Source organism: Drosophila ficusphila, unplaced genomic scaffold, assembly GCF_018152265.1.
Source record: "Drosophila ficusphila isolate 14025-0441.05 unplaced genomic scaffold, ASM1815226v1 contig_791, whole genome shotgun sequence".
Lineage (NCBI taxonomy): Eukaryota > Metazoa > Arthropoda > Insecta > Diptera > Drosophilidae > Drosophila > Drosophila ficusphila.
The window spans coordinates 3,570,728-3,596,116 of NW_025064737.1; the positions used below are offsets into that span (position 1 = coordinate 3,570,728).

The following is a 25,389-nucleotide window of genomic DNA, read 5'->3' on the forward strand; positions in this document are numbered from 1 at the left end:
ATCATGTAGTAATACGCTTTTGGGTTAATTTCATTAACTTCAACATATTGCTGCGAAATGATAATAAACACTCGGTTTATTTAAGACTTTATTCGATACATGTGATTTTTTTTTAAATTTTATTTAACTTTCATATAAAAGCTATAAGTGGCATATGACTGATAACAATATATAAATAATATCCATGGGGTTTTATTCTTTTAAAGCACGAAGGTCTGGGTAGAGAGCTCCGGCGTTTATGTAATGAGATTCCGATTTGCGTAAGTCTCGCTTGTAATCGCTTACCACAGCTTCTCCTGTTCGCTTGACCATTTTCTTTGCGATTCCTTTCGGAGTAATGTAGTTCACGTTTTGGCTGACCACAAAAACATTGCCGACTGTGTCAAAAGTACCACTTGCCAAATTTCCCGCCGGTTGACCATATCTGAAATTTAAACGTTTCAACATGAAAAATGAAATGTTTGGTAAGACAATCCTGGTTTAAAAATTCAGTTTTGAGTCACAGCAAAAGAGTATTTAATCTACTTTTTTTTATATTAATTTAAATTTTATAGATCTAATAACTATATGAGAAATATATACATTTTAGGCAACTCACTTGTGTTCAATTATCTTGACGGAGTTATGGCTAAGGCTGGTGCCCAGAATCTTGGCAGACGTCTCGAGTCCATCGAATACGGTGCTGACACCCTCAACTGCTCCCGCTGCGATGGTCAAAGCCCCCTCCATGGTGCTATTCGCCTCGCTGCTGTCGTAGCCGAATCCCTTCTGAAGAAGCTTGGACCCCTGCTCCTGGATGTGGGGAGCTAGGCAGCGACCCACTGCCACTGAAGCAGTGCCCACCTTTCCAGCTATCCAACCAGTCATTCCCGCCGCTGCATGCGTCACTTTCTGGGCCACTTCAACTACAGTGATAATAAGAGCAAGTTTATTAAAAACACTAAGGAATGGTTTAGTGAAGTTTCAGCAAGATAGCCTTATACTGGGCTTCACCCACCTGAAGTCTGGACAGAGCTGGGCACCTGGGTAGGTGCATCGGCTGAGGCAGGCGACATCTTGGAAATGAGATACGGGGTACTCCTAAGCATAAAGCCTCCAGTTTTTCTCGGCGCCCTTCACCAGGTTACGGGCAATGAAATCAGCCGCACTCACAATGTGTCTGGACACCTGCTCCGATCCGGAGACGGAACCAGAAGCAATGCTAGCACGTTGGGAGGTCGGAGATTTTAGTTGCTCTACCGAACCAGCGAGTACAGCCTCCAATAGGTCAAGGAAAAACTGCTGCAGGTCCTGTAGTTCCTCCTCGGTGCTAAGTGAAGGTTGACCCTCCCTCGTAAGCATCAGGCCGAACGCATTTCCTGGCTGCTGGCACTCCATATCGGGGAAGATAAAGGCTCCATACTCTGTCTGATAACAGTTGGAGACCGAGGGAACCAGGGGGTAGAGCCAAATCATTCCCGTCTCTTGGTCGGGTATGGTGCATTGGATGAAGTAGATGCCACTGAGGTACTTCCATTTGCCTCCCACGGTGCACATAACTAGCGACATAGTCGACGATCCACTTATAGAGGTCACAGTTCCACTGGCCTCAATCCGGTAGAGTTTAGCCTGGGCACGAAATAGCTCATCCAGCAAGGCGTGCGAATCCCGAACGGCCAACAGATCCCTTAGTCCTGCAGCGAGCTCCCTATAAGTCTTTGGTGAACCACTAGCATTTGCTATATCATAATGAGTGCATGGGTTTTCTGCCAGCAAGGGCCTCTTTCCATCCACTTCTGTCCGGTCTTCCAAAGCCTCCACAGCTGAGTGATCAACGGACTGGTTTTTGGATCGCAACACCTTTAGGCGGTAGCTAATTTCCGTTTTGGCGCTCTTGAGTTTTTGGATAAGTGCGCAGGCATCGTTCCATTCGGTCTGCACAGCATCAATGTCATCGGGAAGACCAACTGGAATTCCAAAAACGTCTTCGATCATTTTAAGGGCCAACTCATAGGCCTCAAGTGCCTCTCCTTGGGACTCCTGCTCCTCGTGACTGACGGCTATCTCGACCTGGGCCATGGCTGCCTTGTAGGCTGCGTTGATGCCGGCATAGGCTTCCAGGAACTCATTCTCCTCCGACATAACTGCCTTAAATATCTATGAAAATAAAAAGAAGCGACTCTTATGAGAATGTAATGCCATATTAAGTAAATTGAGTAGGTTACATTCTGCAGGTTTATCAGGTTCGGTTTACATTTTCAAAGAATTTTCTAGAGGTTTGAAATGGTAATAGGAAAAACCCACTCGATATGAGAGATTCATCCTGACGTGGCGGTCAGCCAAATCCAACTGAAAGGGCCACCTTTGTGGCTAAAATGCGTCATGAAATTGTCAACAGACAATCTCTTCATCTTCCCTTGTCCGAATTTAAAGGGTGCAGCTGCTGCTCGTAATTGAGTTGTGGCCAATTCGCATTTTCTTCCGCTTTTTTGCTTCCTAGCGAATGTACTTCTTGATTCTGTTGCACTCACCTTTGGGTTTTATGTACGACTGAGATTCGTTGTTAAATGTTGATGCACTTTGCCCCAACAACTCATCAGTATGTTTATAAAAGATGGAAACGATTTATTTGCTTCTGATGATTTTAAAAATTCCTAACCAATATGTATTTATCCAGGCCATACCGTAACTTTAACAAAAGGATTTTAAATATCTTTTACTAAAACTCTTTAAAAACATATCAAACTGTCGGTTTAAATTGAACTTTTCATGTTCTGGGTTTTTTCACTTTTGTTTTGATTCGTTTATTCGCTTCCAAGTCGCATCAGCTGCTTGGGAGGCCTATACACGTTCATTCGGACTGTTACTTTGACTATCGCCAAAATTTAATTTTTTTTAATTTAATTATAAATTATTTTTATATTTCCACGGCAATAATAATAATATGATATTATTAATATTGTAAGTTATTATTTTTTTTTTATATTTCAACGGTGATAATGTATATGATTTTAATAATATTGTAAGTTATTAAATTATTTTCATAAATAAATAAAAAAAATTGAATAAAAAGATTTTAAGAACAGGTGTTCACAATAAAAAACAATTTGTCTGAGAGATATAGAATCTAGATTCCAGCAAGATACCTTAAATGTAATCTTGTTGAGACCAAAAACAGTTTAAAGCGTTTTAAATATACAATGCACAATTTTGACGTTTTTTGAGGCAAAAGTTGACACTTTTCTGAACCTAAAAATTACATATGTTTGTATTATACATTCTTGATCATCACGAGGCGAATCAACCATGTCTGCCTGTTGCTATACCGGTTATCAACTTGAGCTTTGGCTCTTGTTTAATAAAATAACTTGTTCATGTACTTATAATTTTATAAATTTCTTCGCGCCTTGGTATGAACAAAGAAGGTTTTTTGATAAACGGCATTAAAAGTTTATACTTTGAGTATGGAAAACTTATTTAAGACTTTCCCAAAACAATATACAAAGCTACCTCAGACCAAGTAAAATTTCGTTTTGTGTTATTTATTTCGTTCTTTTTATCATTTTTAAAATACAATAAATCCTTTAAATATTTTTTTGTGGATCCTAGTTTGAATGCACAAAATTACATTTCGGTCGATTCGGACAACGTTCACATCCTGTTTTTTGCAGGGGGCTGGCGGCCGTGTGGGCCGAATATACACGCATATGTATGAAACATATGCAAAATTGAATAACGAAAATAATCTATTGGAATTTGTGTGTGATTGCGATGGCAATTGGATCCAATCCATACAACATGTCAAATTCTAAGGAGGCGCAGACTTTTGTCTTCGGGAGAAGATTTTTTGATTGAAATCACAATATATATAGAGTTTATACCCCGATTACTCTATCGTACACATAAATATAAGTATGCGTGTATGTATGTTTTTAACGTATAGTTTGTAATGCATTTGGGACGACATTTTCGGTCAGATGAAAAATAATGATAACGAGTAGCTGAAGCTTCCATCCTTCCTTCCTTGCCGAGGTCCCCAGGACTGGGGGGTTGGGCCAAAAGAAGCTTGGGACTACGGTCCCCCTTAGGCGGTTGCCACGTTCGCCAACTCCCGGTAGGCGTCTTGCAACGCCTGCTGCTGCTCTGGGCTAAGGGTGCTAGCACATGCCGCCATGACGTCCGGGTTGGACTCGACCTGCTTGACAATGGTGAGCATGCGTGTGCCGGTGGCACTTTGCGCCTCCAGCACCTTGGTGCAGAATGCTTCAGCGATGATGGAGACGATGCGTGGCAGATTGCAGTTGTTGGCGCCAAGGATAACCGGGTGGTTGCCCTCAATAAGGTCGCAAAGGTAGCCATAGATGTGGGCGGCCTCCTCCGGGTCCTCGGACACTGGCAGCCAAGAGAACCATGCTGCGATCAGCTCATCCACGTTGGTCAGCGCCGACTTGTTGTATTTGAGGATCTTGGCAAACGCCGAAATTGCATTCTCTGTCGCGTTGATGTTCTCAATTTCGCGGGACTTGGGATCGTTGATGACCTGCACCAGCAGTGGAATGATCTGGGCGCAAGTGAGCGCGAACTGTTCGCCGGCGAACTGGCCAAGCACTCCGCATCCATAGGCAGCCGCCTGGCGCACCTCCGGCGATTTATCCCCCACGTATTGCAGTAGGGCTGGCGTAAAGATCTGCTGATAGGGTGCACATGCAGGGCCACAAAATTCTAAAGAAAAAAAAGAAAACAATAGTTTGTTAATTAAGTTGTACCTTTGGTAGACAGTTTTGCTTATCTTAAACCACTTACCGATCAGATCATCGAATACGCACACGCCCCACTGGCGATCAGCGACAGATCGACTGGGTTCCAGCAACTTAACAAAGTGCGGAGCCACCTGCTCAAAGGCAGGCAAAAACTGGGCCTTGTTCGTCTGGAAGAGGGCATGTGTGATGTCCACTATTTTGGAAAGGATGTAGACGTCAGTGTCGTCCTGCTCGGCCAGCTCCTCCTCGACCCCGTCGTCATAGTCCTCCTCGTTCCGGGCAGCCAAGCGCTTGTCAGCCCGCTCGAAATGCTCAGTCACATACTTGTTGATGATCTCGAGAACCTGCTTCATGGCATCCTCGTTAAGGCAATTGGGTCCCAGGGTCTCAATGCATTTGGCCAGCGAGTTGAGCAGCTCAGACTGCACTTCCGGCTCCGGTTCCGTAGTAATCACCTTGAGCAGCTCGGGGCAGATGAACAACCACATGCCCTCAAGATACTGCGGACCCTTGATCTTCGCGCAGTCGAGAAGATAAGGCAACGACTCGGCAGCCGCTGTGCGGACACCATCGTGGAAGTAGAACTTAAGCATGGGAAGCATTTGACGCACCACCTCTTCGGCATACTCGGCAAAACCTTCCTTCAGTTCCCTGGCATAACAGACCAGCATCTCACACGCTGAGGCCTTGTCATCCATGCCAGCCGTACGAATGGCGAAGTTCTGCTGCTCTCCAAGATTGATGAAAGACCAGTCGACATCCCCCTCGATATCCTCCACCTCGTCGTTGTCCAGCATCGCCACCTCGGGCTTCATGGTGGCGGTCCGCATTACGGGACCCATAACGACGGGCAGGTACTGCTCGAACTGTTTGCCAAGGATTTTGCACATGCGAGCCCAGGCCGTGATCAGATAGGAGGTCTGCGGATCATCATCAGCCAGCTCTCCTCCCTCGGTGTGATTGACCAAGAGCATGTCCATGATCTCTCCGGCATCGCCGATGAACTTCTCACGGCCGACCGCCAATCCAATCAGGCTCACGCACTCAATGGTCTTTCCACGAAGCATACGCAGATCATCCGAGTTGGCATTCTGGATGATGAACTTAAGGCATGGCATAAGGCGGTCGTAGTAGGCAACAAACTCCGCTTCGCAGGTATCCGCTACAGAAGCTATGGTGGTCACCACCTGCTCCAAGACCAACTTGTTACCCTTCTCTACGAGCTCCTTGAACTTCGAGTTCAGTATGGTCTCCAGCTTGGCCATGATCCCGTCCAAGTAGCGTGTCAATATGTTCTTCGGGCAGTCCTCGCTAAAGTTCACCAGAGCAGCACCGGCGTGCGCTTGCACGCGGGGATTCTCCACGTCGTCCAAGAGGGCCAATAGACCGGGAATGACCTGGATGAATGCAATGTTGTAAAATTATAAAATGTACACTATTGAATAAACGTACGACATCGTTATGATATAAATAGTAAAACTGCATTATCAACTAAAACGGCTAACGTGGATTGGTTAAATGTTTACAACAGTTAACAGACTTTGTTTGTACACAGACTCCTAACCATTGTTTATATATTATGGCAACAATCTGAAGACAGATTTTAAATTACATTCCAGCTAAGAAATTAATCAAAACATTTCAAATAAGAACATTTAGTCCTAATATGATATGAGGTACATTTGGTAAAACTCAATTTTTACTTTCCTTTAAGATAAACTTGGACAGTTATTAGAAAATATTTACCTGGCTGTGGAACTTCTTTTCAAAGGTCGGTGCAAAGTCGGTAGACATTTGGCCAATGGCGTTGCAGGCGGCGTAACGAACGCGAGGATGGGGATCCCTTAGGAAGTTCAGGACTCCAGTCATAACCTCGTCCAAAATGGCCTCCATCTGCTTGAGGCAGCCCTCACCGATGGCCGAGATGGCCATGAGGGCGGCGAAGCGATGCTTCCAATCAGCATGACCCAACATAGCAGGCAGGGCACTCATAACGTGCGGAAGAACAACCTTTCCTCCCAAGCCGCAGGCGAGGCGATCCAGTGAGGATTCGGCGATCACGTTGTTGTCGCTGTGATCGTCATCATCGACCACATCGGCGGTGGACCAGTTCTCGTCCTCATCCAAATCGGTCATCATGTGCAGAATTAGCGGGATCAGAGCCACGATGTACTTATCGGCCCGCTTGCGTACCATTGCAGGGGCGTTTTCGGCCAGCGAGACCATAACCTCGAGGACAAGGTGCCGCCAGCTATCCTCAAAGTCCTGCGAGCTGAAAACCTTCATGCAGACCTCGAAAATGAACTCCAGTTGGGGGCGCAGGAACTTTGGGCAGTTCTCGGTCATCTCGATGAGGAGCTTTAGCAGGCTCTGGTCGTCCTGGCCCTCGATTGTCTCTCCAGTGATGTGGATCATCCGGGGCAGCATATCCGCAAAATGCTTGTAGATGGCCGTCTCCTTCTCCTTGTCGTGATAGAGAATAAAGGCACCGACGGCTCGCACAGCCTGGACTCGGACCTCCGGGTCGGAACTGGCGTCCATACTCTTGGCCAGCATCTGCTTGATTAGGTCAATGTACTGAGCCTCTTGGTTTCCAAATATCGAGGGCACACTGGAGAAGACCCGTAGCGCTGATTCCTGCAGCTGGGGCGTGGGCGAGTTCGCGCACTGGAAGAGAAACTGCAGAACGTCCGGCCACTGGTTGTTGCAGTCCTCGTCGATCATGTTTCTGGCCACCTCGGCCACCACCTCGCAGATCTTTCGCCTCAGCTGCGGAGTTACCTCCTGCTGCACGGCCAGAAGGATTTGTTGGAGCAGCTGGGTCTGTGACTCAGCGGGAATCTAAAATGGGGGAATCATTGGTCAAACATTTTGGTGAGAATTGATTTTGGTTTGGTCTGCTTACCTCTTTGTAGAACTCCAAGAACTCGGTAGTGAACAGACGGCGCAACAACACAGCGGCCATCTGGCGAGCCTCCTCAGATTGCTGACCATTTTGGATATTGCCCAGGAGGTGCGTCACCTTCAATTCCCTTGCCAGATTGTTATACGCTTCCTGGAATTCGAGAATCAAATACCCAAACAGGGAAACTTGAGTAAGAATTTTCGATCCGGTATAATAATATCGGTCGAATCATAATAACACTAATGCAGATATGTTAATATTTTCATAAACAAGTTAAATTCAAAAAAAAGACAAAAAATTGTATTAAGAAGGCTTCTATCAAATATACATTTTTATTAAAGGAACCTGATACAGTATTCCATTTTATCTAATTTTAAACTTCTTAAAAAAGTTGGAAGATTAAATGATCCTTAACTGCTGAGATTGTAAAATAAATTAAATCATTTTAATTTTATTTTGAACTTATTTAGATCTTCCATAAATTAAATAGGCTTGAGTCATTTTTCTGTTCCAGGAACTAGACTACATTGATTTTTTTTTACTAAGAAACTGTTTTCTTCAAATAATAAATTCTTTTTGAATATTTCTAGGAATAAAAGTGTAGCCGATATGGGAACTGCATATTTTGACAGCTTAGTATTCCATGGCGATTGGAAGCGGTACCATGCCTGCCATCTGTCCAAGGTCAACAGAGTGGGTGGGGTGTGTGCTGTAGATGGGGTGGTGCCATGTGGCGCCGGAACGAAAGAACGGATCCGAGCGCCTTATCAACCGACAGATTGCATTTCCCACAGTGTGTGTCATGGACTTCGCCACCTGCTCTTTGTTTCCGTTTGTGGCGGTGTTCCACTGGAAAATCATGTGGCGGCCATGCAAATTGTACAATTCGGTTTTGATTCTACTTTGTTTGCCTATTCGCACTGCCTCTCGTCCGTCGCTCTGTCTCTTTCGCACACATGCGAATGTCGAAAGTAAAGCGGAGGGCGAAAACACGTTTTGTGTTCGATGATTCAGATCCGTCAGACTCGCAAATTTCAGCCGAAATATTCGCATGCTGCGGAACATCCTATAGATGGCAGCTGCCCCGCAATTTCGCCTATTTCTACGTCCATGTGTGCCCATCTGCAAATTGCGCATCGAAAATTCGAGGCAAATTTTCCAATGCGATCCCCCGCCCCTCCCAACAACCGGGAACGGTGTGACTTACCTCCGCCTGCTGGCGTACATCATTGTCCGTGGACAAAAGGGACACCAGGAGCTGTTGGAACTGAGCCTGATCCGCTGCCATCTTATCCTGTTTGACTCCAAGTGACTCCAAGTGAAACGAAACAAAATCTCGATTTTCTCTTCAGTCCTCACGCGACGGCGGCCGCCTAAAAAAGAGCAGAACTGACTGGGTTGCCGAGGGTCGCTGTTTCGCACAGTGCACTTTTGAGTCCGCAGTCACCGTGACTTTGTCGTGGGTGGCTATCGCTGATAAGCGACGGTGGCGAGTCAGTTTATTTTCAGCTCTATTCACGTTTATCCAAAGTTTTATAAATTTCGTAAGGCATGTACTGAATTATCGATGCAGCGCTGTGACAACACTGCTCGTTATCGATAACGCCAATGGTTTTTGGCGCGCAAGCGAGCTGTCGTACCTGTGGTGCCAACTGTCTGGCGGGCTCAGTGAATTGGTTAAAAAATTAGCTAAATTTGAAGTTTAAGCGGGAAGTCGCTGAGCGGCATTACTGGTGTGCATTGCTTTGAACTTCAAAAGGAATAGAAGTGAATTGATTTTGTAATATTGGTAACCGGTTTTTCAACTTTCAGGAAATTCTAAGATTTGGAAACCCACAAGTTAGTGATCTTGTTTTTACATCTAAGTTAGTAAATTTCAAAACTTCAAACTTGTTAAAAAAAAACAAGCAGACTTTGTGGAGGCTTTCTTAAAAAATTCGGAGTAAGGGCCGTAAACAAAAATATTATCTGTGTCAAAAAAGGATACTTAATTTTCATAACTTTTTACTACCACTTTTATTTACACAGAATTATTAAAATCATAAAAATTACATAACAACGACGATAATGATTCCATTACGCATTAAATTTGCTACTGTTCTTGTCTTTTGACCAGACGTTTAAGATTGGTAAAGAGGCGCAGAGTGAAGTGGTAGATCATCTCCACCATGCTCAAGATGGAGAACCCCATAAATAGACCGAAGATACCTCCGCAATTTGCCAGGAACTCGGTCATGCCGTACAGCTCCGATCGCTTCGAAGTGATAAACTGGCTTTGCTTGAAGTATATAGACAGACGGGACATCTGGGAGCCGGGATACTCCTGCAGGAATTCGGTGTCGCCCTCGGCCAGAAGCATTTCCTCCAGGTCGAAGTTGGCCTGCGAGATCTCTGTATTGTAGACAAGCGATGTACAGGCGGGCATGCAGTTACAGGCCGACTCCACGCCCCGCGCATCCTCGCGAGCGGCATTTAGAGCCCTCACCCTTTTGAACTCCCTGACCAACAGCTGCCTTTCCGCCCGATCGTAGCAATAGATCTTGTCCTCTCCGCACACAGGCATATCCATGTTCCTCGGCATCGAGAACTTCACGCATCCGCACTTGGTCAGCGTGAAGTTGGCCAGGCATTCCAGCTGGCAGTTGGACTCGGTGTACACCTTAAAGAAGCGCAGCGATCGCTCGTGGCTGAGGAAGCACTGTCTCCGGAGTGGATGGTACTCGGCGATGCCCGACGACATGGTGATCATGCTGGGCTTCACAGCGATTAGCACCTCCTTGCCCATGGGAATGCGGACAAACTGCTTGGACACCTGCGGCACGTCGTCGGGGGCATGAAGCAACACCTGGAAGTTAAGAACATGTTAAATGACTTTCAATTGGTTATGGGCCGTGACTAAAATTTAAGTAGTTATATTATATTTAAGTAGTTTTATTCCTCTATAAGTTATAAATGAACAAGAAATTTTTATTAAATTACCATATTTCTGGGTATGTCAAAAACATTAAATAACTTTTGGGTAGCTCATCGACTGAATTACAGATCATGTGTGATTACCTAGGTTTCCCATTAACTTGTGACTTTACTTACTGACAATTAAGTCATTTACTAGTCGTCCTACCTTAAACCCCTGCACAGGTCCTCGGCAGGCATAGTCCACCTCCTGCTTAAAGCTTTGGAGGGCCAGGAAAATGCCAGATCGAGCTCCGGCACTCAGAACCCTTGCCGGAAAGGTTTCAACGTCACTTCCGTGCGCATAGCCCGTTTCCAGTGTCCAAGGCGCGTGCTGCGAGCTTATGTTCTCCATTTCCAAGGACTCCCCGCTGTGCCGGTACTGGTAGGTGTCCTCCCGGTAGATATCCGTGGCGCGCAACCCGTTAAAGGTGTAGCAGATCCCCTCCTCGGTAAGGGTCTTTCGGAAAAACTTCTCGCACTCGCCGAAGCGACTGAGCCAACGACAGTAAAAGAAGTACCGATCAAACTGGGGTAGCATCCGCTCCAAAATATCAAAGTAATCCAGGTCGTCACCGGCAATCAGGGGCATGTCCTCATCTATGATCTGGGTGTTGCAGACATGCAGTAGCGTGCGAAACTCCTCCATCTCCAGGGCACTCACGTTTTGGGGCTTAAACACCCGAGCAGCTCGCATTTCCTCGCTAAACTGGCTGTACAGATCCGCATAAGTTGTCTCCTTCCCTGCAGTAAAAAGTTATTATGTTAGATATAATATTTTTACCCTTAAATTATTTAGTTATTTGTTGGCTAGTCTGAAAGCTGATCCCATTTTCAACAGCGCAAATTTACAAAATTTTAAAAACTTTGAGACATAGTGCTACAGCGTTGCCAGTTTAGCTTGTTTATAAGCTAGATTTTTAATAAAATAAGCTAGAATAAGCTAAAATTTTCCAGTTTTAAATGCTATTTTGATGTTATGTTATGTTAAATCTGCGGTTATACACTTTGAAACTGGAAAATTTTAGCTTATTCTTGCTTATTTTATTAAAAATCTAGCTTATAAACAAGCTAAACTGGCAACGCTGGTTGGGGTCGAGCCTCGGGCAACTGCCCCCAGAATGCGCGCTCAGCAGATCCGATCTGCAAGTTGGCAGTTTTTTTAAATTCTTTTTGCGAGTGTAATTTAAGTAATTATGTATGTACATTCGGTTAGGACTTTATACATTTTTGTAAACTATTAATGTGGTAAAAAAATATGTAAATTAGTTTTCAACAAACCTTTTTGCTTTAAAACCCGCTTGGTCTCCGAGCAAACAGTGACCGCAGGAAACGGGATGTTCCAAACGGGTGTAGATTTCTCCGCAAAGCTTACAATTACCGGCTATATGATAAAGCATGTTAGAAATCGAAATTTAAAATAATAATTAAAAAAAACTTGTATATTGGATAAATCGTATCACCCAGAGGAATGAGGTGTTGCTTTAAGAGATGATTGATCTTAACGTTTGAACTGTTTATATAAATTACAAACTCTTTTCAAAGCAAGGCATTTTGGTCAGTGCATCGAATATAGTGCAAAGTTTACCAACAACATTTAAAATATTCGTACATTCATACAAATAAACATTTTTAATTAAACATATTTTTTTTAAGCTAAGGATTACAACTGAAAAGTTTTCTTTTTTCGGAAGCTTTTGTTGTTCGTACTCTATACTACCACGGACTCTAACCGTTTCAGTCCATTTGGTGTAAGCACTAGCGATCAGGGTGGAACATCCATATATTGAAATCAGGAACGCTATCAGCCAGAAGATCCGTTCGCGCAAAGGTCGCTCCCGTTCACCAAGATACTGAACCCCGTGGATGGAGGTGTTCTCGCAGTACTCATGGTACGTGGCGAGCAATCCCTCGTAAGCAGTGGAACCCTGCTTTGATTTCTTCTTTCCGGTCAGATCGATACCCGCGCTGGTACTCTCAAGATCGAAATCGGATACAGTCATGCTGGAATTTACTCCACTCGTTGCTCGCACAAACACGACTCAAACAAACAAACAAAGACTTCAAAACGTAAAGAATGACTGCAAAATATAAATTTACCGTTTCTTGGCGGACCTGCCAAACCGTTCGCATTTCTTCACTTGACTGTTAAAACACAGTTCTAATTCTGTTAACCAAATTCTAAGAGTTCTTCCATTAGCATTGACCCATAATTTTATTATATTTATAATTTAATAACATAGTTATATAATAATTAATATAATAGTATATGTATTTTAAAATATATTAATAGCATATGCATGAAAAAATACATATCCTTAAATGGTATTTTTTTCGGTACATACATAAAAGGAGGTAAAAAAGTGTTACTTTTCATATGCAACCATTTAAATGGTATACAAATATTTTATGTAATTTTATTTTATGTTATAAATGTTTTTTAATTGTCCAGTGTTCGAGACTTAAACCCCTTACCGCCTATTACAAAATGTAAATTTTCGCATCATCTTATGCAGTGTAAAAGTGATGTTAGGGTTGCTTGAGTAGTTTATAGCATCACATGGCCCGGCAAATTTAGGTAAAACTGCAACTTAGTATTTCTGTATATCCAAGGTCGAGAGCGTTTAGGTATTGGTATTGTTTTTGTTTACAAATATAAATAGGAAAGGAAAGGTGGAACATATCCTAAAATGTCTACGAGAACTTGCGCCTACAAGGACTGCGAATATTATTACGACATCCACGATAACGCACTCACCAAAGGAAGAACCCTGTTCGCCTTTCCCAAACAAAATGAGAGGGCGAAAATCTGGCACAAAAACGGACGGGTGCATCCGAAGATCCCCCAAAACCAGCTATTCATGTGCTCTCTTCACTTTGATCGCAAGTTCATATCCTCCTCTAAAAACCGGACACTCCTCGTGGGCGAGGCGGTGCCGTATCCTTACCAAGAAAGGGATTCGGAGCCGGAAGAAGAGCTACAGCAGGTAGCCTCAACTTCGCAGGAGAGGTACTTTATAAATCTAAGCGATGACGAATTAAGCATCAATGTAGACACCACCTCGAAACAGAATACCCTCGATAAAGAGCGTGAGTACTCTATTTTTGTGTGTACTCTTGTGTATTGGATCGGTAATTGTGTTATTTCAATATTTTACTTTGCAGTTGACTTCGAACTTGAGGCTCCACTCGCCAAACGCCCAAAGAGTACAGTCGCTGCCCCCTCTGTGAAGGATACTCCTCCAGAGGCTCCCAGTCTGGCAGCGGAACCGTCTAGTATTAAACTAGACCTTATTGAGGCCATCGATATTTCCGAGGTGTCCGTGTTTAATTTCAAGGGCCAGGAGTACGTGCAAATGTCCATGGAGTATTATTTAAATGAGAAACGAAAGTTGGTGGAATTGCTGAAGGATTACAAGGCTGCTCTGCGGAGTATTAAGAGTCATGTTTCCCAGTTGGACCTTTGACACAATCAGAAGGATTCTTATTTCCGTAGACTTATTGACTAGGTTTTGTTGGTGCTTGATGTTTATCTTACTTTGAGAACAAGGAAACTGATAATTTACAATTAATAAAGAATAAAATGTATAATTTATAAATTAATAATTTTATTTACATTTTAAGTTTCAGTGAAAAAACACTTGGTTAAAGTCGAACTTCTTTAGGGGAAATATTTGTAATTTTTAAACAATGAATGCTTAACAACATGGATGCTATTTCGATTTGTTTATACATACATATGTACACTTTCCTTAATAGTAATAGCTCTGTCTCTTTTAATCTTTTGTAGAGGATTTATAAAAGAAATTATGAATCCTGCCGAGTTGATCAGACGTTTAGAAACTTAAACTTAATTTTATATTAAATTTTCTAATTCCCCAAGTTTTAATTTCTGATGTTTCAAATGTTCCGTGAGTTTTTGAGCTTACTTCAAGATTTTCATCTCTGTTTTTTAGGTGGGTAATTAATTACCCAGTGGCTAGTAATACCAATAGTACCACGTCTACCGCCGGCCCTGTAAACGGCAAGATTCATTTACATAGTTATAATAGCAATCCTATAAAATTGAAAATTTGTGAGGTCGTCACCCCACTCAAAACTGTTTCTCCGGCCCTGGGTGGTGGTGTTTTGGGTTTAAGGTGTCTCCTTCACTGCGTTGCAAACTTCTAACTGTAATAATAATACCCTTTTCAAGGATGTAAAAAGCAGACATTATGGTTAGCACATAAATTTGCACAAAGCTCTAAAAGATTGTAGTTTTAGGTAGGAAAATTCTTTATTAATTATATGAGAATAACAGGAATGACAAATAATATTGGAGTCAATCGCTCGTCTGAATGCCGTCTTCCTCATCGCTGTCCACATCAGGGCCATCGCTGAGATCCTCATCTTCGTCCTGCAGTTCTTCTGCCACGCCTAACAGGAGCCGTTTGCGCTGGAGGAGGGCTGCCCAGCTAAGTCGAGTCTCACAAAGTGGGCATTCCCCTCCTCGGGGGATATAGTGACCTGGCTCATCAGTCAGGAGATAGTTGGCTAGGCACATCATGTGGCAGGTTAGGCGACAGGTAGGGTTTGTACAACCCAGGCGGGATCTTTCCGGCTGCTCGATGCGCTCCATGCAAAGGTGACACTCTGCCGCCCAAGCCACAGGAGGAGGACGCCCTGCATCCCCGCCTCTCTTACGTTGGGAGGCACTGATTGATACTTTTCCACTAACAATTTCCATGTGGGCAGGGAGTAGCACATCAAATGCTCTCTCATAGTCCGGTTCTAGCCAGCGAACGGTGAGTGGCAGTCGGTTCCAAGGGCCCACTCCCAACATCCTGCTGAGGATCCTAAAGTTGTAGTCAAAGTGCGTCTCCCTGGGCGCCTTCCGCTTTAACTCTGGATACATTTTAAGTCTGGTGGAGAGCGAGGGCTGCTGCCAAGCCCACTCAAACTGAAGGGCTACGATGTTGTTGGGGAATCCGTGCACGATCATCACCATCTGCCAGGGCCCCTTTCGGCTTGTTTTCCTTGCGCCGCCGAAGTCACACCCAAGATTGTGTTGCCGTATTCGTCGCTTTGGGTTCACGGTGAAGCCAACGTAACACTTTCCGCGGTATCGAGAATCCAAACTCTGGCTGCAGAGCAAATAGACCCCGTAGAAGTGACCTTTGAGGGCGACAGCTTCATCCTGCTCCGAAACTTCATCCTTTGAGGCTGTGAAATTATGAACAAATAATTAATGCACAATCTTTAAAAATACAAAACAAAACCAAAAAAAGAAAACAACCAGAGGAGGCGACAACCAAACCATTAAAAAGGAATTGTTAACTATTTTTTTAAGCTTACCTGAATATGCATTCTTCGGCCTGTTTTGTAATATATTTAATTTGAATTGAACTAACCATAAATATATATTTAAATAACCATTCCTCACTACAACTAAAAATGAATTTGGAAAACTTTATGTTTTTAATATCTAGGTAAATATTCAATTAAAAGCCTGGCGAAACAATCGACATTTTTCCCGTTTAAGTGGCATTAGAAAAACCTAAACCCTTTATCCTTGCACTTGAAATAAGAATTATTGAAATTCTTGGGCTTAAACTATTTTATTGGTAAACTTGTGGTTGCCAGCGCTAGTTTAACTCTAGTTTGATGTTGGCCGCTGATGCAAGACCATTAATCTGTTGCTGCTGCTGGGGATTTCCCGCTTGGGTTTGAACAGGCTGCAGAGCGGTTGCCGCCGCCTGGCCATCCGCCGTGGCAGCTGCTCCGTTTACGTTGGGCGTGGCTGCCGCTGCTTCTCCTCCCGTTGCAGCCTCGACGCCATTCGCCTGCTGTTGCTGCTGCAATTGCTGCTGTTGCTGCTGGGCGGCCGTCACGTTCTCGATCAGTTTGATCCGCTTGCGAGTGTAGTGCTGCCACTGGAGGATGGCCTGGTCATCTATGAACTTGCAGCACTGCGAGTTGACAATCTCGCGGCGGAAGTGCTCGTACTGCAGTAGATCAAGAAAGTAGAGGCACATTGGGTACATGAGGTATTTGGCATAGTCCGGCTCCTTCCAATACTGCAGATACTTAAGGTAGTTGATGAACGACTGGTCCTTGAAAAATCCGCGCTGCGCTAGGACTGGCAAAAAAAAATCCATCGGTTAGATATTTCTAGTTTTTAAGCTGTGTAAATAATATATAAGATGGGTCGCGGTCCCGACAAGTTTGGGAAACACTGCTCTAGGGGTCTGTGTTATCTGATCTAAATAAGATCAATGCTATCAATGCCAGGCGGTGATATGGACTACGTACAGTTGAGATAGTTGGGGTTGGACAGGCACTGCACGAACTCCAGCTCGATCTGCCAGCGTCGCTTCTGCTGCTCCTCCGACTCGATCGCAGCTACAGATATAGTAGATATGGAAACATTAGTCGGAGACCCAAAACGGACTTTAGTAGATCACTGAAGATTTTGGCATGCCAAGCGGGTGTCAGTAGGTGTTAGGTTGCAATGCAATAGTGCGTGTGGATTGGCGTTTACTTACTCTTACCCTTTCCGTACATTTTGGCCATTTTGGACTTGTCTTTGGAAAGGGTCTCGTTGGTTCGGTATTTGCGTCTATTCAGTTTCGGTGTCGGGTTGGGTTTCTTGGTTTTCTTTCAGTGTGCTATGTGGATGTGGCTGAGGCTGTGTGTTCTGGTGCACCATCGAGTTCAAAACGAAAAGTCACAGTAAACAAAAACACACAAATAATAACAATAATAATATGCACTCGCTAATGCAATAACAAAATGTATGGGACGCGCGGCAAATGACAGAGGCAGAATAACGAAACAACGAAAGTTTAGATCGAAATCAAACTCAGGGCACGGAAAATAGACGACCAGGGATCTGGGCGCGGGCGGCAGGTTGTCGCTCCTTTTGTGTGGGTGATTTCTTGTGGGAAAGCGGTCTAATTCAATTTTTAATTCTGTCTACAAACCGTAGGAGTTCATTTGGATATCTGACGGCCGGAGACAACCCTACTTCTGTGCTAGAGTTGGCAAACGATTTTCGGGCCAATCAGTTTTAGTATTTTTTTTCTCACGTACTAGTACAGAAAAGTAGAAAACAAAAAAAATCATAAACGTTTGCCACAGCAGCGAGGGCTTAAGCCATTAATGCTATGGGAAAACACTTATTTAAAATTAAAAATTTTTTTGGTTGTTTTTTAAGAAAAAAATATACATACGCATATACTTATACATATATTTCACAATTAAACTATACTTATAAAATTATTAACAGCTGTCATCAGTTAATTTGCCTATAATACCTAAATACTACTATTAGTATTTAAATGCCAGATCACCCCTAATGTGTCTATCATTCAGTATTTTTCTTAACACATGAAGAACGCTTGAGATATAACCACTCCATCCCTGACTTCTTTGTCAGACAAACGCGAGGAAAAATTGAAATTTTACAAAAAAAACATATCTCATTAAATCAAAACCACTAAAGGCACCATACTGAAAGAACAAATTACAAAGAGATAGCGCCATAGAGCTGTATAAAATACTCTTTGTGCAGGAAAATAACCTAGAAAATTGTACCGCGCCCGTTTCTAGGCCAAGGAGCTAGTTGGACTGCGACGCAAAAGGCGTCACAAATGTAAGTAGAAGCTAACATCTAATTTGGTTTATATAATAAAACTGCATAAAAATAAATATGACCCCATTGTGGAGGAGTGAGTCAACCTCCTACATCAGAAATCGCGTTTTTATGAAGCGTCTATAATTAGATTACAGTGAGGTCTGCTCACAGGCAACCCTGAAAAGCGAGTATGTATACAGCTGCCGTCCAAACAATAAATAGGTTATTAAAGAGTTATATTTTCCCATTTGTTAGCTGATCAACAGTCTTATTTTATTGAAAAAAGATTTCCATATATGGATATTACTTTTCTTTGCCTAAAATATAGTTTTTTTAAAACGCTGGACTGAGGGCTGTTACCATGAACACAGCTGTATTTAGGGGGTGCTTAACAATATGCATTTCCACATTGCCTGCAGTTTCTGCGAGCAGCTGCAGATTTATTGGTGGATTTTTGAAACGGTTGCGTGAGCTTAGCGTTTATGGATGTCAGCTGGCGTTACCTGTCCTTGGGATACCCTTTGACCTGTCCTACCTGCCTGCCTATAAAACTCATTCCGATTTTCCTTTCCATTGCAGTTGCAAACCAGTTTTTGGCGCTGAAACACACTCACACGCTACCGTTCAAGTGTCAAGTGGAAAGCAGAAAAAAAAGACAGATTTACAGGATCAATTTATCGAAAGAAAACAGCAAGGAACCATGAACACTGGGATTTCTCTAAATGAGCGCTTTACGCAAATGCAGTCAAAGCAGCCGCCGCAGGGACGCGGTCGCAGCCGCTCGAGGAGCAGGAGCCGCCGCATCGTGGACAGCGGCGCCGGAAACCCGGGAGTGTCGGCAGCCAACTCCCGCCTTTTGCAGGAGTTCAAGCGGCGCCACACCGCCCAGACGGCTCTCAAGCTGAAGCGCGTACGTGTCCCCCCCCAAAAAAAAACGATTATTACACACAGACAGAGGCGAAGCCGACCAGATCTGACAGGTCGATGTCTGGCGGCAGTGGCTTGGAATAACCCGGAGGAGATGGAGTCGGATCCCGCTGTCGAGTCCAAGCGCGCTTTCTGCGTGGTCCCCAAACACCCTCCAGCCTCTCAGACTCTATCTCTATCTCCCTTGAACTTGAACTCCAACTCTGCAGCAGCGTACTGAACCAAAACTTCCCACACAACCTTATGCCTCCTTACAGAGAAGCTTACGGACCACCGGCGTGAGCGGACGCGGAGCCCGCGTCGGCGGCGTCAAGTCGCTGCGCCTGGCGCCTAATGGAAAGCCCATGCGGTCCAACAACGTGACCCGGGTAGCAACGTAAGCATCTCGTCTATAAACGCGCTCAATCCCAATCCACTGCAACATCTCTGTACTTCTTCGTTAATCGCCCAGGATGCGTGCCGATCTAGTGGCCAGCGGTAATGCGGCCCGCAATCGCCGCAGCGGCAGCAGCACCCGCTTTTCCGTTTCTGGCGGAGGCGGAGGTGGCCTTCGCCAGCGGCTAGGACAACGCCGCCCTTCAGTGGGTGGTGCCGCCGAGCGCATAGAGCGCCGTCAGCGACAGCAGCAGCAGCAGCAAGCTCCCCGTGGACGTTCCCGCTCGCGATCCCGTTCGCGTCCCCCGCAACCACAGCGCGCGGACAGGGGGCGATCCCAGAGCCGTGGACGCAGCGTAGGCCGATCCCAAAGCCGTAATCGCGATCGCTCTGCTCAGGGGCGTATCCCGGTAAAACAGCGCCTTTCGGTCAAGCATCGCCTCGGCGTGCGTCCCGGTCAGGGAAACAATAAGACCAACCAGGTCAAGAACACAAGACAGCGCCGAGCGCCGAGCAAACTTCGAGGCGTGGCCGGTGGACGGGTGGAGAAGCGCCGTAACGCCCAAGCTTCCCAAAAGAAGGGCATTTCCGCATCACTCGCCGGTCGCCAGGGACGCCCACGAGGAAGGTAAGTTGAAAGAACATAGAACATATTCAAGTTGAGAAGTTTCGAATAACAAGAATTTGTCATTATGTGTGTTATTTATATATTTTCTTTTCAATGCACTAGTATATTAAATCAGTGTTATTTCTAATTACAGATCTGCTCTCAGAAACGCTGCTGCTGCTAATAATACCGCTCCGGCTCGTCGCTCACGCTCCCGCAATCGTGTGGCCGCCACCGCTGCTGCCGCTGCCCCCGCTACCGCTAAGGGTCGGGCCAATCCCCGCCAGCGACGTGGACGCAGTGCAGGCGCTGCCAAGGGCAAAAACACTAGCAACACTAACAACAAAAACGGTAAAACCAACAAAAACAGCAAGGCCAGGGCGGCAAACGTTGGCAAACAGGGCCCGCAGCAAGAGGCTCGCCGGGGACGCAGTCGTAGTCGCAAGCCTGCAGGTAAAAGCGTGACAAGTGGCCAGAAGAGCAACCGGACTGGATCTGGGCATCGGCACCTAAATGAAAAAAAATTATAATTTATATATTCCCCATTTCCCTCGAACTCTTGACTATAAAGTTGTGTTTTTTCCTTATTAGGTAAACCACAGCGCGCGGAGGTGAAACGGGAGGATTTGGACATGGAGTTGGATCAGTACATGTCCACCACGAAGTCGGAGATGGACTACTTGCTTAAGTAATCTCGAGTCGATTGGACCAAATCAAAGCCATTAATATAATGGTTGAAGAGAACAGAAGAAAGCTACCACCGGCTATAGAAAGATTACGTTTCTCTTATTGCACTAAGTTACCGCCTAGTAATAATATTCTGTAAGCATTAAAACATAGCATTACAAAAGCGCCTACGTGGCGCACTTAAACATATAGATATTCTCGTGTACATATGGCAAGATCTAAAACTATAAGTAAATTGGCCGAGAAATGTATTGTTTAACCAATGATATTGTTAATCGCATTTTTCGAAATACAAATTTATCATTGCTCAACTAAAATCATTTCGACAAATTGTTTTTCAATGGATATTGAAGGTTAGTTTCTAATGTTCTATTATACCTAAAATTTTAGTTTATGTCTGCTAAAGTCTATTTAAAATGTCGATGCAAAAAACCAATAGTTTTGAGATGTACCTTGACTATTAGTTACCCTTCACTGCGATAAACAATTTCGAGTAATGGGCACCAAAAAATATGCAGCAACGGCGTTTTAAAAAACGAAGGCCTACTATAAAGGCTACAAGCCTTGTGGGACATCCATCTGTTTATCCTCGTGATATTGGAAACGAATATAGGGAATATTAGGATCGAGCGTACATATATTTTGTTTATGAATACGCAGCAAAAAAAGTTTTAACAAAAGAGGCAGTTAGCTTTGGCGATTGATTTAATTTTTCTATTAATTTTCTATATTTTCGACGGTTGTTAATATGATAGTCATCCGGTTTTTATGAATTTTTTTCGAAAAAAATTTTTGATTGAAAACTACACTGTCATAAATTTTATTTTCGTCAATTCTTCATAGATATTTCGGCGTCTACTATGGCAGCTATTTTTTATAGATGTCTGATTTTTTTTCTCATAGTGTTTTTATCTCAATTGTTCCTATTCCGACTTAGGTATAAACTCCGTGCAATAACTACACAACTTCTGTTTAAGTTTAAGCATAGATAGACAGACAGACGGACAGACGGACAGACGGACAGACGTATTTCGGTTCAGGTCGTGATGCTGATCAAGAATATATATATACATATATACTTTGTGGGGTCTGAGGTGTCTCTTGCTGATTTGCAAGCTTCTGATTGAAATTAGAATACCCTCTGGTATAAGGGTATAAAAATGTGTCACGTCCCAAATTGCTCATAAAGGTATATGGGTAACTGAGAGTTGGGCCATTATATTATAGCCTTATCTGTGGCTCCATGTATTGTATTATGTATTCCTTATTCAAATGTTTTAATTTTTTATTAATGTCCAAAACGGAAAACAGATTGCAGAGCAAACGAATTTAGAGCTGTAAAATAAATTTGATGTGGAAACTGAAACTTTGTTTTATTTAAGGTAGTTGGTTCCTTGAGACACTGTCCTAACCTTATATCCTTAAATAAACCCTTCTTAAAATCAATTTTAGCTGAAAATGTATAAAAGGAAATAGTTAATCGTTGGATGTGCTTGACTTCTAACTGCTTCTCCAGACTAACAAAATCCCAATGAGGGCTCCATAAGGTAGCTTAGTATAAGGGGTCATTGCGATTAGTTGTCAGTGCTTATCAACCGCAACAGGGCAAAACAAACCAATCCTCCACACCCGTCACTCATGACCGCCCAAAAACCACCGGTTCCCCCTAAAACGGAAGGCAATCCGCTAATTAACACAAAATGGTCATTTGTTCCGCTTGCTAATTGCCTAAGCTAGTTGGGAGGACAAGTGAGGACGTCCCAAGATTCCTCCTGGGATTCTCGTCATTAACCCCTTGTCGCTTGTCAGCTGTTTGAAAGCATTTAACAATTTATAAGCAATTAGCAAACGTTGCTTTACCCGAATAATTATAGGTGTTGTTCGACTCGAAGTTGAGCTGACTGACATTTAATGATATTATCGTGATGGTGTAACTTATCGTTATAAACTTTAAATTATATATATATCGAAACTTAACTAACTAAATTTTGTTACTAGTTATAAATTTAAAGTACCGTTTTGATTAAATTCACTAACAAAATTAATTTTTAAATTTTAAATCAGTAAAAAGCTTGATGCAACTACGCCGCCTAAATGTACTAAGAGTACTAAGAGCATCTTATATTTTTGCTGTTGACATTAAGTTGCCGTGGGAGATTAATGAATATTTTTGTTTCAGTCAAAACGTGAAATCAACCGAGCGGTTGGCCGCAAAAACCAATTTGACTAATTTACACAGAACGCGAAGGAAAGGTTGAAATATAGAGGGACAGGTGGCCTTAAACTTTATTGAAAAATGGAATTGTAAATTGTAAAGTTTTTATTGATACTACGTTTTTATTGCGTCTGCATTTATGTGGACATATGATAATTAAATATATTTCATATTTTATGGAAAGACAACTCGATTTCAAAGTCATTTTGGTTTTCACATTAATTTCTTATGTCGGGACGGCGCGAACGCCATTCCCGGCTACCAAAAATTGCACGCACGAGTTATTCACATTAGGAATAATCGCAGAGGTCAACTCAGCCGTGGTGCAATGGCCAAGCCTCACTCCGGAGGAACCGCCTTCATGATCACGGTTAACCTCTACGCCAGGTAAGTATGCTTTGCTCGTCTCGGCTGCGGGCTTCTCTATAGCACACGGCCAGAACTAGTTGGGAATTGTAAATAAAACCGTACCTCAGCCAGAAACGGTAGAGATCTGACAGTTTATTCAAACGCACTGTTGATTTGTCTGTTTTAACGATTTAGAAAAAACTAAAATTGAAGAAGCATCCGAACTTTTTCTGGATTGACTGGTTTTTTTTTTGTAAGAAGATTAACAGGATTGCACATAAAAATATTTTCAAAAATTTACAGAATTTTTTGACTATATAACATTGGAATTTTGTTTTTACTGCCATTTTTTTTTTTAAATATGTAATCTTCGCTTTTCAGTACTAAATGAAATAGTCAAATCCCTATTTAGGTTTAAAATATTCATTTCATTGAAGGCGTGCCTCCGTCGATAGAGTTTCAGGCAAGCAGTCTCTGAGTCGTGGGTTAAAATAACGCTATAGCATCGATTATTTTTGTTTACATTTTTTAACATTTAATCAATGCTGTTCAATGCTGTTTTCAAGTTGAACAAAGGTCATTCTTGGGTAGCCTCAAAGTTGGATCGTACGCTTATGTCTAATGCAAACTCGCTTTGATTCCTTCTGCTACGTTACATGCATGAAAGTAAAAAAAATCGTAAAATGTGATAAAAATATAACAAATACCAACGTATAATAATTAAAAACAGATACAAATGTTTTAGCCTGTATAGCATATATATTCTACTGAGAAAAATAATTTTGTTAATTTAAAATAGTAAATTAATAAGTAAACATAAACATAAACATTATTAATTTATGCTTTTATTTCTGCTGTAGGTGCTTAATAAAGTTTGACTATCAGATAGCCACGCAGATTCCATAAATTTCCTAAATGGAGGGAGAGCAGTCCTTCGAGGAGTGTATTGGTTGGTGGCTGAAAGACTCAGCAGCAAACAACAAATAATAAGTGCAAGAACAACAAAAGAACCTACTCAAAATAAACAAGACCAATACACCATATGTCTTTCACACATACGACCGGTGTGCAGATGCTTCTCGTTGCTGCTTGGCTCACGTACGCAAAATATCGAGTGGAACTCATTGACTATTTTTTCTTTTTCGAAATGAAGTTTATTCGGAAAAGGATATAGCGTTGCGCCTGAAACAGATCAATAACCGTAGTGAAGGCTTTGAAAAAAGTTTTTGCAAAGTTGCAATTTTTGTGGCACTGCCATATGGTTTTAATAAAGTTTCAGTATCGGCTGTTGAGGTTTGAAATTATTTATTATTAATACCCACCTTATTGTGTTTTGTGGCTTTACCGGTTACTAAGCAAAGGGTTGTGTAAGGTAAATATTTTAGCCATTATCTGCTACCATTTAAACAGGCTAATAGGCGAATTATTTTGAATTATTTAAGTTAAGTTAAGCTCGTTCACAAATTCGTTGTCTATGCAACTAATTGCATTCGACTGGGTCTCACTCTCTGCCATTTGTTGCACCCGGATTAAGATGTTAATCAACGCACATGGGACTGCAGAACCGAGAAAGTGTAAGAGCAAACAGCGAAATACCAGCGGTGCAATCAATTTCATGGTGAACTAAGACAGCTCTAAGCCATAAACAACAGTCAGTCAGCGGCAACCTAATTGTTGTTCCCAACTTTGTCACCGCCGTTTTGCTTCTCGACTGCATTTCGTGTGGCCTTAGCGGATTCGGCGACATTCAACGCATTGCAAACGTCGTGGAAACTGCAAATTAAAGCAGTCGTCTCCTCTCAGTTTCAGTTACCAGCAATTTCGATTTCCGCATCAGTTCACTTGGCAAAAGCACCAAAAGATTGAGAATGTTGCAGCTGACTTAAAGTTTTTTGCTGCCCTTAATACGAATTTACTTTGTTTGATAACTGCAAATTTACCTCTGGTTTTGTATATTAATATAACCAAGTTAAGGTACCTACACATTCAATTGAACATCCGTCATTAAACCAAACCTTT

The 25,389-nt window shown here is 43.0% G+C and overlaps 7 protein-coding genes and 1 non-coding gene across 13 annotated transcripts; 2 read left to right on the forward strand and 6 right to left on the reverse strand.

Annotated features, from left to right (window-relative positions):
* Positions 1-49: 49 nt before the first annotated feature.
* Positions 50-2,304, reverse strand: LOC108091400 (protein spartin). Its single transcript, XM_017190590.2, is given in 5 exon segments — positions 50-424; positions 599-905; positions 998-1,103; positions 1,105-2,136; positions 2,284-2,304. Coding segments are annotated over 5 exon segments (1,695 nt in total). The 5' UTR covers positions 2,302-2,304; the 3' UTR covers positions 50-192.
* A 1,196-nt stretch (positions 2,305-3,500) lies between these two features.
* LOC108091384 (importin-5) lies at positions 3,501-9,201 on the reverse strand. The gene is made up of 5 exons (XM_017190566.2): positions 8,852-9,201; positions 7,645-7,794; positions 6,486-7,580; positions 4,783-6,136; positions 3,501-4,701 (listed from the first exon to the last, which is right to left on the reverse strand). Exons 1-5 carry the CDS (start codon positions 8,930-8,932, stop codon positions 4,064-4,066), a joined length of 3,318 nt encoding a protein of 1,105 aa, XP_017046055.1. The 5' UTR covers positions 8,933-9,201; the 3' UTR covers positions 3,501-4,063.
* Positions 9,202-9,631: 430 nt separating this feature from the next.
* Positions 9,632-12,689, reverse strand: LOC108091399 (pickpocket protein 28). Of its 2 annotated transcripts, XM_017190589.2 has the most exons (5): positions 12,330-12,689; positions 11,878-11,980; positions 11,261-11,340; positions 10,766-11,203; positions 9,632-10,489 (listed from the first exon to the last, which is right to left on the reverse strand). In XM_017190589.2, the coding sequence occupies exons 1-5, from the start codon at positions 12,597-12,599 to the stop codon at positions 9,737-9,739; spliced, it is 1,644 nt and encodes a 547-aa protein (XP_017046078.1). In that variant the 5' UTR covers positions 12,600-12,689; the 3' UTR covers positions 9,632-9,736. The 2 variants fall into 2 exon arrangements, with proteins under 2 accessions (XP_017046078.1, XP_017046077.1); XM_017190588.2 differs by having other exon boundaries at positions 10,766-11,340; positions 12,330-12,687.
* A 514-nt stretch (positions 12,690-13,203) lies between these two features.
* LOC108091369 lies at positions 13,204-14,195 on the forward strand. The gene is made up of 2 exons (XM_017190521.1): positions 13,204-13,686; positions 13,762-14,195. Exons 1-2 carry the CDS (start codon positions 13,287-13,289, stop codon positions 14,061-14,063), a joined length of 702 nt encoding a protein of 233 aa, XP_017046010.1. The 5' UTR covers positions 13,204-13,286; the 3' UTR covers positions 14,064-14,195.
* A 652-nt stretch (positions 14,196-14,847) lies between these two features.
* Positions 14,848-17,605, reverse strand: LOC108091397 (structure-specific endonuclease subunit SLX1 homolog). Of its 2 annotated transcripts, none has more exons than XM_017190581.2 (2): positions 17,559-17,605; positions 14,848-15,798 (listed from the first exon to the last, which is right to left on the reverse strand). In XM_017190581.2, the coding sequence occupies exons 1-2, from the start codon at positions 17,569-17,571 to the stop codon at positions 14,918-14,920; spliced, it is 894 nt and encodes a 297-aa protein (XP_017046070.1). In that variant the 5' UTR covers positions 17,572-17,605; the 3' UTR covers positions 14,848-14,917. The 2 variants fall into 2 exon arrangements, with proteins under 2 accessions (XP_017046070.1, XP_017046071.1); XM_017190582.2 differs by lacking the exon at positions 17,559-17,605 and adding an exon at positions 15,931-16,027.
* On the reverse strand, positions 16,175-17,638 carry LOC108091398 (mediator of RNA polymerase II transcription subunit 31). 4 transcript variants are annotated; one of them, XM_017190583.1, is made up of 4 exons: positions 17,559-17,638; positions 17,121-17,272; positions 16,888-16,977; positions 16,175-16,714 (listed from the first exon to the last, which is right to left on the reverse strand). In XM_017190583.1, the coding sequence occupies exons 2-4, from the start codon at positions 17,146-17,148 to the stop codon at positions 16,221-16,223; spliced, it is 612 nt and encodes a 203-aa protein (XP_017046072.1). In that variant the 5' UTR covers positions 17,149-17,272; positions 17,559-17,638; the 3' UTR covers positions 16,175-16,220. The 4 variants fall into 4 exon arrangements, with proteins under 4 accessions (XP_017046072.1, XP_017046076.1, XP_043065095.1 ...); XM_017190587.1 differs by lacking the exon at positions 17,121-17,272 and having other exon boundaries at positions 17,559-17,620; XM_043209160.1 differs by having other exon boundaries at positions 17,127-17,604.
* A 324-nt stretch (positions 17,639-17,962) lies between these two features.
* LOC108091395 (serine/arginine repetitive matrix protein 2) lies at positions 17,963-21,124 on the forward strand. The gene is made up of 6 exons (XM_017190580.2): positions 17,963-18,229; positions 18,791-19,121; positions 19,396-19,514; positions 19,590-20,141; positions 20,275-20,573; positions 20,712-21,124. Exons 2-6 carry the CDS (start codon positions 18,912-18,914, stop codon positions 20,810-20,812), a joined length of 1,281 nt encoding a protein of 426 aa, XP_017046069.1. The 5' UTR covers positions 17,963-18,229; positions 18,791-18,911; the 3' UTR covers positions 20,813-21,124.
* A 2,128-nt stretch (positions 21,125-23,252) lies between these two features.
* LOC122320807 lies at positions 23,253-23,417 on the reverse strand. Its single transcript, XR_006245850.1, has one exon. It is a non-coding gene; the product is annotated as a U1 spliceosomal RNA (small nuclear RNA).
* Between the last annotated feature and the right edge of the window lie 1,972 nt (positions 23,418-25,389).